Source organism: Rhamphochromis longiceps, linkage group LG1 (assembly GCF_057381845.1).
Source record: "Rhamphochromis longiceps isolate RC_006_pf linkage group LG1, R_longiceps_female_GT1.1, whole genome shotgun sequence".
NCBI classification, from domain to species: domain Eukaryota; kingdom Metazoa; phylum Chordata; class Actinopteri; order Cichliformes; family Cichlidae; genus Rhamphochromis; species Rhamphochromis longiceps.
Window position 1 is genome coordinate 10,839,431 of NC_140557.1, and position 19,299 is coordinate 10,858,729.

General features: G+C 37.9%; 1 protein-coding gene across 1 annotated transcript; it reads left to right on the forward strand.

Moving 5' to 3' along the window:
• slc12a4 (solute carrier family 12 member 4) lies at positions 1-19,152 on the forward strand. Its single transcript, XM_085428803.1, has 24 exons — positions 1-259; positions 8,618-8,715; positions 8,805-8,936; positions 9,308-9,454; positions 9,830-9,884; positions 10,101-10,231; positions 10,392-10,633; positions 10,906-11,120; positions 11,385-11,549; positions 11,907-12,005; positions 12,128-12,185; positions 12,318-12,492; positions 12,817-12,935; positions 13,148-13,246; positions 13,394-13,513; positions 13,702-13,806; positions 14,700-14,868; positions 15,554-15,749; positions 16,022-16,191; positions 16,461-16,592; positions 16,931-17,038; positions 17,163-17,350; positions 17,522-17,655; positions 17,761-19,152. Exons 1-24 carry the CDS (start codon positions 124-126, stop codon positions 17,850-17,852), a joined length of 3,285 nt encoding a protein of 1,094 aa, XP_085284929.1. The 5' UTR covers positions 1-123; the 3' UTR covers positions 17,853-19,152.
• Positions 19,153-19,299: the final 147 nt, after the last annotated feature.

Consider the following 19,299-nt stretch of genomic DNA (forward strand, 5'->3'; position numbering starts at 1 on the left):
AGAGGAAGTGAGCGCAGTGTAGTGGAATGTAGCTGCCATTAGTGGGAGTTGAGCTGAAGCTGCCCAACTGCTAGCCCTCTAAGTTGTGTTTGAGCAAGAGACACTGAAAAGAGTGATGAAAACATGCCTCACTTCACGGTCGTACCAGTGAAAGATCAAGTTCAGGCTAGCTACGACAGCTTAGAGGGGATTAACTGGGTTGATTACAGGGATACTGGACAGGACTACCCTGATCATCAAGATACTGTCAGCTCTGATGGTAAGTCTAATAACTTTTACGCAATTCTCAACTTTTGAACAAAGGGACTTTTTAAGTTCTATAGTTCAAAGAAGTGTGTCCCTAAAGTGATAATTCATTAGCTGGACACGATATTTGTTGAGATTTGTTTCCTCCCGAGAGAGCCTTCTGAACAGCTGGTTGAATGGTTACCATGGCAATTCTCCATTGCCAGAAAGCAGTATTCCTGCAGTCTGTTTTTGATATTAGGGTAAAATTAGAGAAACATTTATCACATTGGAGCTGCTTTTTCCCTCCATCAGCAAGTCTTTTAACATAAACTCAGGGACAGATGAGTAACAAAGGGAAACAATGAAAGGGGTGAGGACTGTGGTGGGAAGAAACAAAGGGGATGGTGGTGTGTGAGTGGGGCCTGTACTCCGGCAACAAGAAAGGCCTCAAGTGCTTCCTCGCACAAAAGATGGAGCTCTTTTTGTACCAGAGGAGTATTTTCTTTCATAGATCAGCTGCTAAACAAAACACAAGCAGATTCCTCCCTCCCCACTTTTCAGTCTAAGCTGTTTTCTGCACTGGATCATGATAGAAAGAGTGGAACCATACTCTGAAAGAAAAGACAGGGAGAAGCTCTGAGTTTGTAGCCTTTGGGTAGGATTATGTGAGAGCATTGCCAGTTTGCATTGCCAGTTACGAGCAGGAACTTATTTGTTTTAAATAAAAGAGACACATGGGGTGTGGCCTTTAAAGGGACACCCTGCCTTTACTAAAAGCCCAGAAGGCTGCACAAACCACAAGCAGCACTGTACATTTCTTACTATGTGACTGTGTTAGTTTATTTATTCTAGTGCAGCCACTGTTTAGTTTTTTTTAAAAATATGTTCGGCTGTGTTTGTCCAAAAATGTGGGAGTGCATGTGTGAGTAAAACATTTTCCATGATGCAGATGAGATTACACATGCTTCAGTGAGCCAAAGTCTCCAGTTGACTGATATTTGAAGCAAAACAATAAGAAATCTCAGCACATGTTGATGCAGCTCCTGGCTCGTATACTTCTGGAATATATGGAAGCCACCCATTAGAGTTGAAAAAATGGCACAAGTTGTCTTGAAATAACTCTGAAGTTTTTTTGTATTTCCCACAAGGCTTTTGCTGTTTAACCTTGTCTTCCTGCTGTCATAATTCTCTCTAACCCACAAAAGAAGCTTCCTGAAGTGCGAAAAAAAAGCAACAACCATTAAAAATTTCAGAAGGCAGCATGGATGACTATGCCAAACATGATGAGAAGGAGGAGAAGGATGTGAAACTACTAAATGATTAGAACAGCAAAATGTCCTATTGTTTTTCAGTTAATCAGATGTAGAAATTAAACTCTCTTTAGCTACTCAAGTTGACTGAGGTTTTATAGCATTGCTTTTCTTTAACATGTATGTTTTTAAAGCATCATACCATACTTAAGTATTTATGAAAATGATAATCAAAAGAAATGTGTTTTAGTAATTAAGATTGGAATATGTATAATATGAAGTAATTCTAGCTACATACATATTAATTTCTTCTCCATATTATCTTTCCATTAATCCATATTTAGACAGAAGAAAAAACTGGAAAGTAGTCTGTGGTAAACAGTTTAAGAAATGGGTGCATGATCTGGATGATTTCATCCTGGGAGTGGTGTGCCTGGCAGTGTTACATGCTGTATATGTCTGCTACAGTATGACGAATGCAGCACGGAGGAAGTGACACAGTGCGAAGTCTGTTTAAGGCTCTGAATTCAGCTCTGTTCAGCTTACAGGACAAACTGTGCAGTCATTATGTTGCTGTAGTTGAGACCCTGAAATAACAGAATTCTTCTGCTGTGGGTTTACATTCTATGATTCTTTGCCCACTGAGCTTTAAAATATTGCTTTAGGTCATTGTAGTTTGTGTAAGTTTGTTTACGTACACCTCTCTTAAGGCCCAGTCACAGTATTGTAATCAAGCTAAAGTCTGGACTTTGACTGGGGCATTGCAACACCTAAATGCTTTTGTTTTTTCCAACAATTCTGTTGTCAATATGCTGATGTGCTTGAGATAATTGTCCTGCTGCATGATCTAATATGGACCAAAGCGCTAGACAAATACAGGCCATTTACCAAGCATTAGTCACTGGAAAGGTAGACTGTCCAAAGGAAAGTCGTTTTATTCAGTTGAAGAAGAGCACCAAAACTGCTAACATGTACTTTTTTTGTTTTTGGAAACTATTCCAAACAAGTCTTTCAGTTCAGTCTTTTTTTGATTGCACTGCCTTGAACATTGGCATTTAGCCTGTAGCCTCTGAGATGTAGTCCCTGGATTGTTGGGGAATTGAGCATTCCATGGTTTGAACTTTGAGTGAGTTTAATAGGATGTCCACTCCTGGGAAGATTGTGGCATTGTTAAGCCACACCTGAATGCTACAGGTCAGCATACTGTCAAAATGTTGCCTTTTAAAGAGGTGCTCATGCTTGCTAATGATCATTTAATTAAGAGCACCTGGCTGCTACTTACTCTCTATTTATGTCTGTCCTGTCTATGGAATCATGAAGGGTGTTAATTTTTCATAGAGAAATTGCAAAGAATTCTCTGAAAGGTTTTCTTTTTCAGGTGACTATAGGTGGCACTCTGATATAAAAGATAAACATACTTGGATGGAGTGGAAATATAGAGCTAGTGACAGAGTTAAAACACAATGTCACACACACACACACACACACACACACACACACACACACACACACACACACCGGCATGAAGCTGGACACTCTGGTGACAGTGGCAGAGAAAAGGACATTAAAGAAACTGATGGACATTATGAACAATGCTGGGCATCCTCTGCACACGGCCATTAACAACCAGAAGAGTCTGTTCAGTGACAGGTTGCTTCTCCCCAAGACAAGAACTAACAGACTTAAAAACTCCTTTGTCCCACACGCCATCAAACTGTTTAACTCCTCTCTGGAGGGGAGAGGGAGGGGAAACAGGAGGACAAAGGAGGGGGGAACAACTAAGCTGTAGTGCCTCTTCACCTCACTGTACAATACCTTGTGCAATACTTTTTGTAAATAGTCAACAGTGCAATAGACTCAATACTTGAAATGTGCAATTCACTTGTATTTTTATTTTTTATTCCTATTTATTCTATTTATCCCCTTTGTATATTTTATTTATATTTGTCTCTGTATTTATATATGTGTGTGTGTGTGTATATGTATGTATGTATGTATGTATGTATGTATGTGTGTATATATGTGTGTGTGTGTGTGTGTGTATGTATGTATGTATGTATGTATGTATGTATATATATATATATATATATATATATATATATATATATATAAAAAAAACAATACTGTAACTTCGGTCGTTGCTGTGCTTTTTGGAAGTCGAATTTCCCAGAGGAACCCACCCGAGGGATTAATAAAGTTCTATCTTATCTTATCTTACCTTTCCAAGCAACATGTCTGAGTTCAAGTACTTGTAATACATTTTGTCACTGGTGACATAGACGGTCATACCCTGATTAATGGATAATTTCATGCAATGCAGCTATCTTGCCATCGTCAGCCATCTTTGTTCTATCTGCTGGTTTGCATGAAAGTGACAACAGTGCTAGCTTGAACCCCCACCTCCGAATGTTCCACCTTCCTAGCTTATGTTGAGGATCTCATACTTCAGTACAGCTGTACTTCAGTACTGTTCAGATTAAAAACAAAACCTTCTGTACTTGTTGTGCAAGTACTGAAGGTACTAAGAAATATATATTTAGTATTTTGATCTTTTACCCCATTGCAGCATACTTTTTAGCATTCTAGGGAGATTGTGCGACCTTTCACACTAAACAAGCATTCACAAGTATTCACTCTACTTACAGAAAACACAACTTTAAACCACTTCGTAAAGACACAGCAGATGTTTTCCCTGTGCTCACTACATTTTACAGTTAATTTGCTTATCAAATACTTCAGACACACTGGCATGCCCATTTATTTTATTGGTGTGTTTTTGGAAATCCATTGTATGATAAACCTTTTACGACCCCCTGAGGTAATCAGACTGAGCAACCACCCTTTTCTCATCATTAGAACACATCAGAGTTAATATGTTTGGCTGTAAGTCTCAGCAGGTTAACATTCCTCTGCTCTGGTCAGATTGTACTCGCCATGAAATACTGTCATTACAACAAACCTTGCTGTAATAGCATTGCTTTGCTTACATGATTTCTTGCCAAAGGCTAAGACAATGAGGAAAGTGGAATTTCCGACACCGTGCAGTAGGGTCCTTGATACCAGAGGCTCAGTGATGTGCAAAAGGCTGGCCTGTGTCATTTGATTGCATAGAAGAACTACTGTTGCATAGATAAAAATGGTCTAGATCTAGTTAATAACTACCTACAATGGGCACATTTGGACCAGAACTGGTTGGCTGAGTTACCATAGCTTTCAAACTCTCAGGGGAGCTTGCATTGCTTATTTTGGAAAATGATGGTAGCAAGACACTATAACAAGAAGAAAGCTGACTAAAAATGTTCTGCTGAAAAGTCTTGTGTCCTTGAGTTTATGGTTGATATTACTTTGAGTTTAAGCATTTATGTAGACCATGTAGACCTGTTGTTTTGCTCTTGTATTGCCTCTAATGAAGTAATGATTAACACATTCACAAGTAAAAGGTTGCTAGTTTGATTCCAGCTGGAGATACAAATGCCCTTTGGGGTTGTCAGGGAATCTGTAAAACTCTGCCAATTCAAACATGTGAATCTAACCGCTATGGGGACCTCTTGTGGCAAGTGAGCAGCCGAAAGTGACTTCTTGCACCAGTGTGGAAGACTTGTGCAGTACACATGCCATACGTGCCATCATGTGTAGTGAGAGAGCATACTGAGTGCACAACATAGAACAAGTTTACCTTTTAACTATTTGTATTGCTGCCACGCAGCATTTGTATCCTCTTTGCACAACCCTGTAGAATAGACACATCAATATTTGCTTTGTATAAATTTGTTATATAAAAGCAAACACACTCACACACGCACATACACACAGAGGGGGAAAGAGTGAGCTGTTTGCAGATGGTGTATTCAGTTGTCATTAGTACAATATCATTGCCAACTTACTTCATGGACTAAGCTAGGACTTAAGTCTCTCGCCCAGTGTTAAGTCTTAAATATTTATTAAAGAGGAAGTTTAGCAAAGAGGCTTTTTCAAATCCTAAGAAGCTAATAGACCACAATATTGTTTTCCATGTCTAATCAGCTTTACAAAGTAGATAAACGTTGCTAGACACACACACACTCACTCACTCACTCACTCACTCACTCACTCTTAGCCTTTCGCCCTGTATTTTAACTTGTCAATGTAAAACTAACCCTGAGGAATATTAGTAATGCCATACTCATGTTTATTATTATTTATTTTGTTTTTATTGAATGGAATAAGTTCATTTTATATATTACTATCACTATATCATAGTAATAGTGTTAGTAAAAATAATAATAATAAAAATATCATAATAACACTGATGGATTTTAATATTTTGTGAGATATCTCAAACATGTTTTGTGAGATTTGATGAGTGTATAACATCATAAATAAACTTGAACTTTGGTTTTGTTTAGAACTTTGAAATGCTAATACACAACAGACAGATTTTATTGCATGTTGTGTTTGACATGAGCTAAATTGTTAAAGTGGAAGTAGCCAGATAGTTTCTGTTGTTTTGGAAATCTCTACATGGATATCACCATTGTCAGTCATATAACATAGTATGATTTTCAAATGAATACAATTATACGTTAGTCAAATGCTTCTAACTGGATGTTCTTAACATGCAAAACGCACCTTATGCTGACTTTTTCAAACATTAGAGCCACCATCACTTTCAGTCGCCACAATTTTCATACAAACTGTCATCGCTGAAATAATGAGTTAAAGTACTTAAGATTGTTTAAAACAATTTTGCAATGGGATCATATTAGCTGTGAAGCTTCTAGCTAGTAGTATACTAATATTATACCGTACCAATGAGATGCACTACATCTATCTTGGAACTCAGCCTTCATTGTTGTCTGAACTACAGATGTCTAAAATTTTTGGAGTGGTTGTAACAGTGTTGTACCGACTGCCCCGTGATGGCTTTTCTATAGTGGAACTCAGAACGTCAAAACTGTATCAGCTTTGCTATCACTGCTGGTAAATAGATTTGTTGTTGTTTTTTATCTATTTACACATTTTTTCGTAGATAGATAGATAAATAGATAGTTGACTTTTATATATTTTTACTTCTATAAACTGTGTTATTCCCACAGTGAAGTTTTAAATCTTCTAGCTGTAGCTGTGAGCTGTTTTGCAGGGAGCACAGATGACAAGTTAGCACATGCAGTAAAGCCTCTGCTGCTCTGTGCTCACAGCAGGACTACAGTTTGCCTTCATAACAGGCCAGTTAATCTTTAATCTTTTAGATTAGACATTTAATGTGAGGTTATTAACAAGAAACCCCTTCTGTCTCCTTGGCTCATTGTTAAAGTCAGATTTATGTTGCCTGCCCAAAAAGGAAAGAGTTGCACGCTTAACTATTTGATGTTTTAGCGCTTTGGTTATTATGCAGAGCATTCAGCATGGCCGAGTCACAGTTCTTGCCAGGAAGCAACTGAACATCTCATGGCAAACCAAACATCAAGACAACACTAGATGGCAGTATTGAGATAGTTTTTTTTTTTTTTTCCTCTTATTGCCCCCTAGTCATCCTTGCATTCCAGCTATAGATAGGGGTTTCACGTGAATTTGGCCTTAAACTTTCAAAGATCAAGGTTTCTTTTGTAAAGAGAAATGTCAAGTTTCATATTATATCTTGTTACTGAGAATTTGCAATGGATGGTTTTCAATAACAGGTTTTTGCATGTATGCTTATCTTTTATATTGTGTTGCTTTTTGCTGCAGCCTGGGAGCACCGAAATGTGATTTTGCATACAGATATATCCAGAATGATCATGAGCACATTTTAGAAATGCAGAAAATATAAGACTGCTCTTTAAGGTGATACCGTGAATCCAACCCAGCCTTTATATTCCTGTGAGAAGGCTTGTGTCTTACATATGTGTGTAAGTGGTGTGTATGAGTCAGTAAATTATCCCTGTTTTCTCCACTCCCCACCTCTTACCCCTCCTCACTGTACGCCATGTGTTAGATTAGGCCCCTGAATGAGTATTCACCCTGGGTGACCGAGTGTCCTGGATAGCAGAACATAGCATACGCTGCTGCACACTGCACAAACAGTGCATAAGTGCATAAGTATGCTCGCTGATAGCGCTGTTAGCAGCAGTGGGACGCAGAACACAGGTGAGTAAGGACCAGCATGGAAGTTCAGCCAACTCACTTGCTGGTATTTTCTGCACAGTTGAGAATACTTTTCTATTTCATGTCCACTTGGTACATTGGCTGGGTTTTTGCTGCAGGATTCATTTGGGTTTTAAGATGCCGCTGTTAAAGTTTACATGCTCCAATAATTCAAGGTTAGGTAATTTCTAGGTAATGAGATGTGTTTATGCCTATGAGTGTGAATGTGTGTGTGTGTGTGATAAAGTTAGCAGAGCTGCTTTGCGTGCAGTAATTGCCCCAGGCGCTGTGCTTGTCTCTGTTTGATTCTCTTCCTCAAACGCAAACATTAATGAGAGTGAAACTAATTATAATCCTATTTATCACCTGGTCTTGTGCTGCTTTTGGCCTTTCATTGCAATTTTGCTGAATGAATTGTCTTTCTAAAGATTACTGCTTCGTGAACGCTGTTAAGATGTTTCAATTAAAATTAGCAGTGACAGTTAAATGCGAAGAAGAATTGCTATGGAATAAAAAAATTGAATTACTATTTGTTTCTTTTTGTTTTCATTTTTTGCTCCTGTACAAACAATAGTGTTGATAATGTTTTTCCTCTGTAATAATGTCACATATTTTATATAGTTCAGATAATTATTAATTAAAAAAAATCCATCAGGTGTTCTTTCTTTGAAGTGTTGATGTCTGTTTTGGTGTAAATCCATCGATGACTTTTTATGGGATTTGAGACTCACTGAGCCATTGTCTTTTGTCCATTTTACATATAGCTTTCATTTATTTTTTGTTAAAGAAGTGCTCGACTTTACCATCACAAGATGCTGTAATGATGCTACAATATTGTTTCAGCCTTTACAAACATTTTGGGAACCATACCTCATATTAGTGAATCAGTCATTAGCTTTGCTTATGTAAATGAGAATAATGTTTGCCATACTTACTGTCCAGAAAAACATTTGGTAGGCCTAAACTAAACTGCTGGTTTTCCACATCTTTGTTTTCATTATGTTTTTATTTACTTTTCTATCCCTTTTCTCTAACAGGACATGGCAACCATAAAGAAGACAGTCCGTTCCTTAACAGTTCTGATGCTGCTAGCAAGAAGAATGACTTCTATGACAGGAACCTGGCATTGTTTGAGGTTTATTATTTTTACTGTGCAGAATTTCTATCAGATTATAGATTAAAATCAATCTGCTGAGATTAACTTCATGTCCTGTCTTCTTTCAGGAAGAGCTGGACATCCGGCCGAAGGTTTCCTCTCTGCTCAGTCGCTTGGTCAACTACACCAACATCACCCAGGGCGCCAAAGAGCATGAAGAGGAGGAGAGTGCTGAGGCGTCACGTAGGAAGACCCCCAAGGTCAGTAGTCGGGGCAGAGCAAGGGAACACTGTGCTTCACTGTTTTAAAAATCCGTACACTCTGTCTTTTGAGGTTTGGAAACATTATACTCCTCTGGTGGTTCTCTCCCTGCCACTTTGTCCATGTTATTAAGGCTTGCTGATTGATTGCTAATGCCTTTCTACACTCTGCATTTAGACTGTGGCTGTGTAAGACCTGGATACATGCAACGAGCTGATAACATGATTGAATGACCTTTAAAAAGTACATCAATCAATACTAATGATCAATACACTTGTTTCCTGAAATGTCATGCTCAATACACTCTCTCTCTCTCTCTCTCTCTCTCCCCCCCCCCCCCCCCCCCCCCCCCCCCCCCCCCACCTCTCAGTCTCCCAACATGGGCACTCTGATGGGAGTCTACTTACCGTGTCTCCAGAACATCTTTGGTGTTATTCTCTTTCTCCGACTGACATGGATTGTCGGGATGGCTGGCATCGTACAGTCCCTCTTGATTGTCCTTATGTGCTGTTCATGTGTTAGTATGCGCAAGCACACTATACCCAGATATACACACAAAATAAAACCTGCTTAGTTCTCCGACCAGTGTGGGACATTAGCCAATGTTTTGTTGCTAAACCAGTCAATCAAATTCAAATGTTGGATTACGTAAAACTGCAGCAATTATTCAAAACTAAACAGTTTTTTTCTGCTCACCATGCCCCCACTGTCTTGTCTCAACAAATACTGTGCATGTTCTAAGTTACATATTCTGATCCTTGTAGGACTAGATGAATACCAAGACTTTTCCTTAGCTATCAGTTAGATCTGCAGATGTTAACATTATACCCAAGAAAGAGAAGTTGCCGTGGTGTCTGCATATGTTTATTTTCTTTTCTCTTTTGTTTTTTAGACTATGCTGACAGCCATATCTATGAGTGCCATTGCTACTAATGGAGTTGTTCCAGGTAACACTTAGAACATCTTTATTCTCTTCAGTTCAGTGTAAAGGTTTCTTTAATTTTATTCTATATTATTTTTTATCCGTTTTAAATATGTGTAGATTATTTTGCCAGTTAATTAAAATTGCACATTGGCATTTGCTATATAATCTGCTGGGTGCTCGAAAAAGAAAATGAGAGAAATTTCCAGTGAAGTTTTGTGTTGATGTCTTTTGTGTATAGCTGGGGGAGCTTACTTCATGATCTCACGCTCACTTGGTCCTGAATTTGGAGGAGCTGTGGGGCTGTGTTTCTACTTGGGCACTACCTTTGCTTCTGCCATGTACATACTGGGGGCCATCGAAATCTTCTTGGTCAGTTTGCCAAAATGATATTCTCCTGTTGCATTCAAGCTCACATTTGTATAGTAAAATATAGTTCTAGATATGGTTTATTAGTTGCATACTATGGGTTTTATACTGTATAGGGTTTATATCCTGCTATGATTTTTATTGTATTTGTTTTCCTTTCTAGAAATATCTGGTTCCCCAGGCAGCCATCTTTCATGACACGGAGCCCCATAGGAGTGACAGTGCCATGCTGAACAACATGAGAGTTTATGGCTCTTTATGCCTCAGCCTGATGGCTGTGGTCGTTTTTGTAGGAGTCAAATATGTCAACAAGTTGGCCTCTCTTTTTCTGGCCTGTGTGATTATCTCAATTGTCGCGATTTATGCTGGGGCAATCAAATCTGTGACTCATCCACCCGAATTCCCGTAAGTCATAGTAAAATAAACATGTCTTAACAAAACATGGTGAGAAATATGTTTTTTCTTTTATTTTTTTTTTTTTCTAAAATAGAAAAACTAGTTAAATGCCTAAACAGGCTTATTGAAGTCAATTTGAGGTAATCATTCCTAAAAAAAAGAAATGGTGACCAAATTAGTATGAGTTTAATAGATGGTTATACTAATGCAGCTGATATGTTTTATGTTATACTGATGTGTAACGTTGATATTTTCATCTTTTGTCCATGTTCTTGTTGTAGGATCTGCATGTTGGGCAACAGGACTTTGGTCAGAGATCGCTTCGACGTCTGTGCTAAAACTATAATAAAGGGCAACATCACAGCGCCCAGTCAGCTGTGGGATAAGTTTTGCCTACCAGGGAACATGAGCAGTGCTCATTGTGATGACTACTTTATCCAGAACAATGTGACAGAGATACAGGGCATCCCTGGACTTGGCAGTGGAATTATTAGAGGTAAAAACTGACAAGGTATTAGTATTTGGTATTCTGCATTTTAAGAGTAGGCTGCCCTTGAGGTGGCATGAAGCATACAAGTTAGTAGAAAACAAGCTGCCCTGGTGTTTTCTTAATGTAATCTCATGTAGTCTTACGTTACAAAGAGATAAATGTGATATCAGGAAGTTTTCTTTTCAATGGCAGTGAGGCGTTGAAGTTCATGAAAGTCCAATTTTAAGTTCTGTCTAAACATCAAATCTATCTTTTTTTTTCATCCTATAGACAACATGTGGGGAAACTACCTAGAGAAAGGAGAGCTCTTGGAGAAGGCGGGGCTACAGTCTGTGAATGCCCATGGGGCTCTGGAGAACTTTGGCATGTATGTCTCAGCAGATATTGCTACATCATTCACACTTCTGGTGGGGATCTTCTTTCCATCTGCCACAGGTAGGACAGTATGATAAAGCTGACAATCTAACTTTAAGAATAAGATATACAGCTTTTATGACACTAACGTCAGCCTACTGGAAAGGTAGAAACCCATTTTTAAACATTACATTCGTCAAACATGACATGGTTGTGACAATAGCTTGAGTGTGCGATTATATGAATGTTCTTTAGAGTTTAAAGCATTAATATGCATTTAGTAATTTTATGCTACCTTTCATGTTCTCATTTCTAAAGTAACACATGAACAGTCAAATTGTGTGGAGATGGCACAATGCTCCCTACAGACAGTAGGGGGCATTGTTTAACAGTTTTAAAATTTGTGTTGTTTTTATCTGTGGTCCATTCCTATTGCAGGTATCATGGCAGGCTCCAACAGATCTGGTGATCTCAAAGATGCTCAGAAGTCTATCCCTGTGGGAACTATCTTAGCCATTACCACCACTTCACTTGTTTGTATCCTCACTTCTGGCGAATACAAACTCACAATGTTTATTTTTGCAATTTAAAGTTGACTGAAAAGCAGGTATGCAATGCACATTGGTTTTACTTCGAGATCCTTAACTTATGGTAATCAGATTTTAGTTCTGTGGTCCTGTTTGGCTCATGCATTGAAGGAGTAGTCCTTAGGGACAAGTAAGTTTATTTTTGCAATTATAATGACTTTACTATTACAACACTTACTGTAAATGGTAAGGTTTCACAATTGGAAATAAATAAATATACATATAGTAGTTAGATATTTATTCAATCAGCTTGTACTTGCAGGTTTGGGGATGCAGTTAAAAAAAATTTGGTGGTGGGAACTCTTGCCTGGCCATCTCCATGGGTCATTGTTATTGGCTCCTTCTTCTCTACTGTTGGAGCAGGCCTGCAGTCTCTCACAGGAGCTCCACGACTTCTACAAGCCATTGCAAAGGACAACATCATTCCCTTCCTGAGGGTAGGACAGCACAGCTTTGATGTGGTTCAACAGCTATTTCTGTAGGGGAAAAACATTAAAGCAACTCTGCAAAACAGAAATAGCCTCTGTACATATACAGTATAATAAGAAAATAGGTTAATCCAATTTTCATTTTTTTCCTTCTTTTGGGGTTTTTGTTTTGTTTTCCCCCTGAAATATTTGAATAATTGCGGTAACTTCCCAATACTTATTTGCATCAGGTAATATCTTATTTACAGGATTGTTTGAATATAAAACAGTATGAAGCACGAAGACATTTGCATTGCTTTATGCGAACTATTTGAATTTATTTATTTTTTTTAGGTGTTTGGTCATGGTAAGACAAATGGGGAGCCTACGTGGGCACTGCTGCTGACTGGGCTTATCGCTGAGCTGGGGATCCTTATTGCCTCTCTGGACATGGTGGCTCCTATCCTTTCCATGTAAGCTCACATATATGATATTATGTATTGTAAAATATTGAGCATATATTCCACAAACAGGCCTTTCTCTTTCATCAGAGCCATCAAATATATTTTTTGTCTTTTTGTTAAAATCTTTTATCACTTTACTTATCTCAGGCATCAAATTTCCTCTCTGTGGTGCTCTACTATATTATCTACTTTACATGTTTTATTTTGTGCCCTTTTAACAGGTTCTTCTTGATGTGCTATCTCTTTGTGAACTTAGCCTGTGCAGTGCAAACTCTTTTACGCACACCAAACTGGAGGCCAAGGTTCAAATATTACCACTGGTAAGTAAATGTGTTGTATATTTATGTTTTATGATGAATTTTACTAGTTTTGCACCCTTTATAGTTTTATTGGTGACACATGAGAACCAGTGGCACCTACGTTATCATGCAAAAAATAATTTCAGCTTTTATGTATCGTACTAACAGGGCTCTGTCATTCCTGGGCATGAGTATGTGCCTTGCTCTGATGTTCATCTCCTCCTGGTACTATGCCATTGTGGCCATGGGCATTGCTGGGATGATCTATAAGTACATTGAGTACCAGGGGTACGTCTGGAATTCACTTTACACTGTTTTGATGTTCCTATCCTGCAACTATAAATTTTCATGTGGTTTGTTGTGGTGGTTGTTTTTCCATGTGACCTTTGCATACAAGTAGTAAATATCATTTGACAACTAATTATTTCATCTGTCTTGCATTACTATGACTTTTTTCCTCTCTTAAACAAAAACAGAGCAGAGAAGGAGTGGGGAGATGGCATAAGAGGACTCTCTCTTAGCGCTGCACGCTATGCCCTACTAAGACTAGAGGCTGGACCACCACACACAAAGAACTGGAGGTATAGCTACACTTCAACACCAGCGTTGACTGTTTCTCTTTAGATACTAACATTTGGATCCCATTTTCGAGGAACATGCTGCATGCTGGGACATAAAAGTTTCCACATGTGTGTTTATGAGAAGAATGTACACACAATAAACAAAGCAGCATCCAACATCCTGCAATCTACTGACCACAAGCAAATAGCTGACATTGGTACTGGTTCCTTGTAACAGCACAACATATTCATTGAGTATTATGTTTAAAGTAGCACAACCAATGTTATAGAAGTTTTGGTCAGATTTTTTTTTTTTTTCCCCCTTGTTTTTAGTTGATAGCGTGACTGCTTGGGAGTTTCAGTAAGTTAGCTTGCCACACTGATATTGCCACACTAAGTCTGAACTTCCTGTCACAATGAAAGAGAAAAAAAAAGTCACTATCTGCAGAAAACAATTCAATCAAGGCAATAGTTAGATTAAATGTAAAGATGATAGCCTAATAAGCAAAATCAAAAATATCTAGGTAACTGGGCAAACTTTTGGTATTCACGTAATACTTTGAATAATTCTGGTCAATGTGGAAATCAGTCCTAAGACTTCAGTATTTCAATAGGACCTAATTCATACTGAAACAAATATGATATGGGTCTAAATAACTGGAACACTGGTGTTTCAGTAGTTAAACAACAATCCTACAGTTTGTAATTAATAAGCACAAAGTCACAGCCCACTCTTTCATCATTCCTTGTTTATGGTGAGTCATAGTTCATTGTCATGAGCGTATTCGTGATGTCCTTATTTTGGTCAGAGTTGCAGCACTGAATTAGAATTTCTCCATTTGCTATTTACTACTTTGTACATTGCAAATGGAGAGGATGCATTCTCATATAATCTATGACTTTCCGCATTGCAGACCTCAACTGTTGGTGCTGTTGAAACTAGATGAGGACCTCCATGTAAAATATCCCCGACTGCTCACCTTTGCCTCGCAGCTGAAAGCAGGAAAAGGCTTGACCATTGTGGGCTCTGTTATCCACGGTAACTTCCTGGACAGCTATGGAGAAATGCAGGCAGCTGAGCAGGTAGACGCGTGAAAGGGATGCATGGAGCACTCTATTGTTTTCTATTATACTGTGCTGCTGAGAAAGCGGCTGATTGTTACAAATGAACACCCTTTGTAATTTGAAAAACACAATGAAGCATAGAAATGCTTCAGCGTGAATTGTGAAATTTATGTCACATTTCTTCAGCGGTGATTGCTTTATCATTATTTTTTAATGCCTTTGTGATGTTATTCAAAGGGTATGGCAGCAAAGTGCTTGTTGTTAGCGGTCTAACGACCAATGAGCCATTTCAGACAAAATAAGGGGCAGTGCTGTAAGATTTTTCCTAATGTGATATGACTGGTATGACTCCCCCAGAGAATATAACGACAGAACCAGGTTTTCTGTTGGCTATGTTGCAAGAAAATACTGAAACCGCTCATCTTCTGTTCACTAAATGCTGAGGTTATTCATATATTTTTCATTAGGATGGATACTGTGGATACTGAGCAGGGAGGCAAACACATGCATTTAATTTATCTGATGAATAGCTTTATTATCATCCTCTGTCATCTGTGATTCCATTTCTATAACTAATTATCTATTTTCTTCAGTGATTATTATGTAGGTCTACTATGTGTAGTTTACCAATGTAAAACTTTTTTTTTATTTTTTTTATAAAGAACTACTATTCAGTCTTTCCACATATTTCTTCCCCTCCCAGGCTATCAAGAATATGATGGAAATTGAGCGGGTCAAAGGCTTCTGCCAGGTTGTGGTTGCATCTAAGGTACGGGAGGGCATTGTCCATTTGATCCAGTCATGTGGTCTGGGTGGTATGAAGCACAACACTGTCGTAATGGGATGGCCATATGGCTGGAGACAGAGTGAGGACCCTCGAGCCTGGAAGACTTTTATAAGTAAGAATCTTAAGAAAATGAAAACTCACAAATTCAGCGGGGTCCCCAGTGATGGCTGCTTACCCAGATTATGTTTTAGACAATCTACAAACCTCTATAATAAAGCTAGTCTAACTTGTAAATATACCTTGTGGATGCTTAACCATGGGTTTCAGTTGGATTGATATATCTAGTCAGCCACTCATTTGTTTGCATTATCTGTATCCAGTATACTTTTTATACTATGTGATTTGTGTAAATATCTTAGCCTGCACATTTTCATCCAAACCCAGACACGGTTCGCTGCACGACAGCTGCACAGCTGGCCCTGATGGTGCCCAAAAATGTGTCCTTCTATCCAAGCAACCATGAACGTTTCACAGATGGCAACATTGATGTGTGGTGGATTGTCCATGATGGGGGGATGTTAATGCTGCTGCCTTTCTTGCTTAAACAGCATAAGGTGAGATGAAAGTATTACATATATGTGAGGGTTTTTTTTTTTTTTAAAATTCATGTTAATTCTGAGCTTAAATGTTTCACTTTTCATCAAAAACACGATTTAATAATAATCTGCTTAAATAACTCCTTTTCTTTAACCCGCCTTTGTTAAGTTTGACTTTATATGCTGTTCTAGGAATTGTCTTTAAAACTGAGGTTTCTTTTTTAATCATTTATTTATTGCACAGTATATTATCGTTGTGATATCTCAAGACTTTATTTGTAATTTAGGTCTGGAGGAAGTGCAAGATGCGCATCTTTACTGTAGCCCAGATGGATGACAATAGCATCCAGATGAAGAAAGATCTGGCCACTTTTCTTTATCAGCTGAGAATAGAAGCTGAGGTGGAAGTGGTGGAGATGGTGAGTCCCACTTATACAACTAATTTTGAAAAAAAAGAAAAGGAATTCTTATGCTTTGGATTAAAAAAAAATGTTAGTGACTTGGTCATTTAACAAAAAATCTCAAACCAGTCGTGTATGACGTCAGGTTAAACTGAAAACATCAAGTTCGTTGCTTACTATAAGGCTCCACCAACCTGTACGTGAAGAAAAATGAAAAGCTGGAACAAACTAGTGCTTAACTTAATATTTCAGATAACAGAACACCATGAATGAATTCGTTTGCACCTCCAAACTCCCTATGTTTCATTTACTATAACCATTAACATTACTCCCCCGCTCCCCAAATGTCATTCCAGCATGATAGTGACATTTCAGCATACACCTATGAACGAACATTAATGATGGAGCAGAGGTCCCAAATGCTGAGGCAAATGAGGCTTTCCAGTGCAGAAAGACAGCGAGAGGTAGGGTTGTTTTGAACCTTGTTAAACTCCGGAAAGTTATATTTGTGAAATATATGCATTTTTCGAGTTTAAGCTTAATAGAGTGACAAAATAAAACCTCATTTGACTCCTATGGAATCCCAAGGCTCAGCTTGTTAAAGACAGACACTCCTTGGTGCGTATGGGGAGTCTGTACTCAGATGAAGAAGAGGAGATTGTGGAAGCTCCTCCAGAGAAGCTTCAGATGACATGGACTCGAGAGAAGTGTGAGGCTGAGAGGAGGAACAAAAACAATGCACCTGAGAACTTTAGAGAGCTCATAAGCCTCAAACCGTGAGTCCGACTAAGTCAGATTAAGCTTCAGCTTCTTCTGGAATGATTAAACCATTTTACTTTTAACCACTAAAAGCACACACGTTGAAAATTTATCTATTACTTCTCTGTGTGTCTGAGTGAAAACCTTTTAGAGGCACAAATCAAACTATCTCCATTGCTACATTCCAGGGATCAGTCCAATGTGCGGAGAATGCATACAGCTGTGAAGCTGAACGAAGTAATAGTAAACAGATCCCATGATGCTCGATTAGTACTGCTCAACATGCCAGGACCACCCCGAAACACAGACGGAGATGAGAACTGTATCCTTTGCCACTGAAATTAAAAATGCTGTTTTGGGTTGTAGTGTGTATACAGAATGTATAGGTTTTTGTCTAATTGGTATAGTTTCTTTAACGGTACCTCAGACATGGAGTTTCTGGAGGTGCTGACTGAAGGTTTGGAAAGGGTGCTTCTGGTGAGAGGTGGAGGGCGGGAAGTTATTACTATCTACTCATGACTAAATAAGAGCTGCTATACGAGGGCACTGACCTCATCAGAATAAATTCCACCTCTGTTCAAAAGGTGGCAACCAATTTGCCTGCAGACAATTATGCGTAGATGCATAAATTTGATATTTTTTTTATGGACTTTTGATTATAAAAAGAGGTTCATTCTATTCTTGTAGAATATTGGGACACTTTTGAATACATATCATCCTGTTTGTTCATTCTTTTATAAATGAAAGCTGTCATTTATGCTCTTTTATTTTAAAACTTGTCAGAAACAAACTTTTGGGAATTTGTTCTTATTTTTTTAAGGTACTGATTCTGTACCTCTTGTACATGATATTAAAGCTATATTTGGCAATTTGATAGGCAGGATTGTACCGAGTATTACACATTTTGTTAGAACAGTATTAATAGGATGCCAGATTATTATTCTGAAACAATTCTCTGATTATTTTAGGGAAACACAAATATTTATTTATTTATTTTCTAAACATTTCCCCGATGAGAATAAAGAAAATGTTACTGTGGGTATCGAACAAAGCGATGGATATTTTGTGTGTTGTACAGGTGGCTTACAATCTAGATTGTAAATCTGGATGATGGACATTATAATGCAAGAGGAAAGAGTAAGAATTTGTATTTTTTTAAGATATGAGTCAAAGTGTTCATGAACATGACCTTTAAACTGTTGCATGTATACTGATAAGCTTACATGTTTATAAAAAAAGATGCTTTAATTTAAAGTTGGAATCCTTATGGTTTAATTTTATTTTATTTTTTAAATCTACTCATTATTTACAGTTGACCTTTTCTTTAACTGCCACTCTAAATCCATTCTATAAAACAATGGCTATCTGTATCAAATCTATACCTATTAGTGTGGAAGTCTTCTTTTTTTGCACTGAATTGTAATTTTCAGACTACACACACACACACACACACACACACACACACACACACACACACACACACACACACTCACTCACACTATTTTGTAGCTTCTAGTAGTTTATATTACCACAGGCATCACTAATTCAACTAAGACTGAAACTCTACAAGGATTACATCTTTAAATTAATCTAATCTAGAATCTGAATATGTTATTAGACTTTGTTTTGTGTATGTTTTACCTGAGAAACTGAAGATAATCAGTATTTTAGATCAGGGTGTAGTGTCTGGAACGACTATATTTTTTTGTGTTGACTAAATAGTTTTTTTTAAAGGCAAGGGTGTGTCTTATGGAAAGTATGACAAGTGTGCAACTATTAAACACTCAATGTCAGAACAGCATTCCTGGTTCAAATTTATTTACGCTATTTAAACCATTGTTAATTGCAGCAAACTAAATATGTATTTTTTTGTTTTTATTTCTCTTTTTTTTGGTTACTGTATTTCTGGCACAGTCCACTACTTCAATAGGAACTTTAATAGAGTCGTATTTTATTTCATTCATAA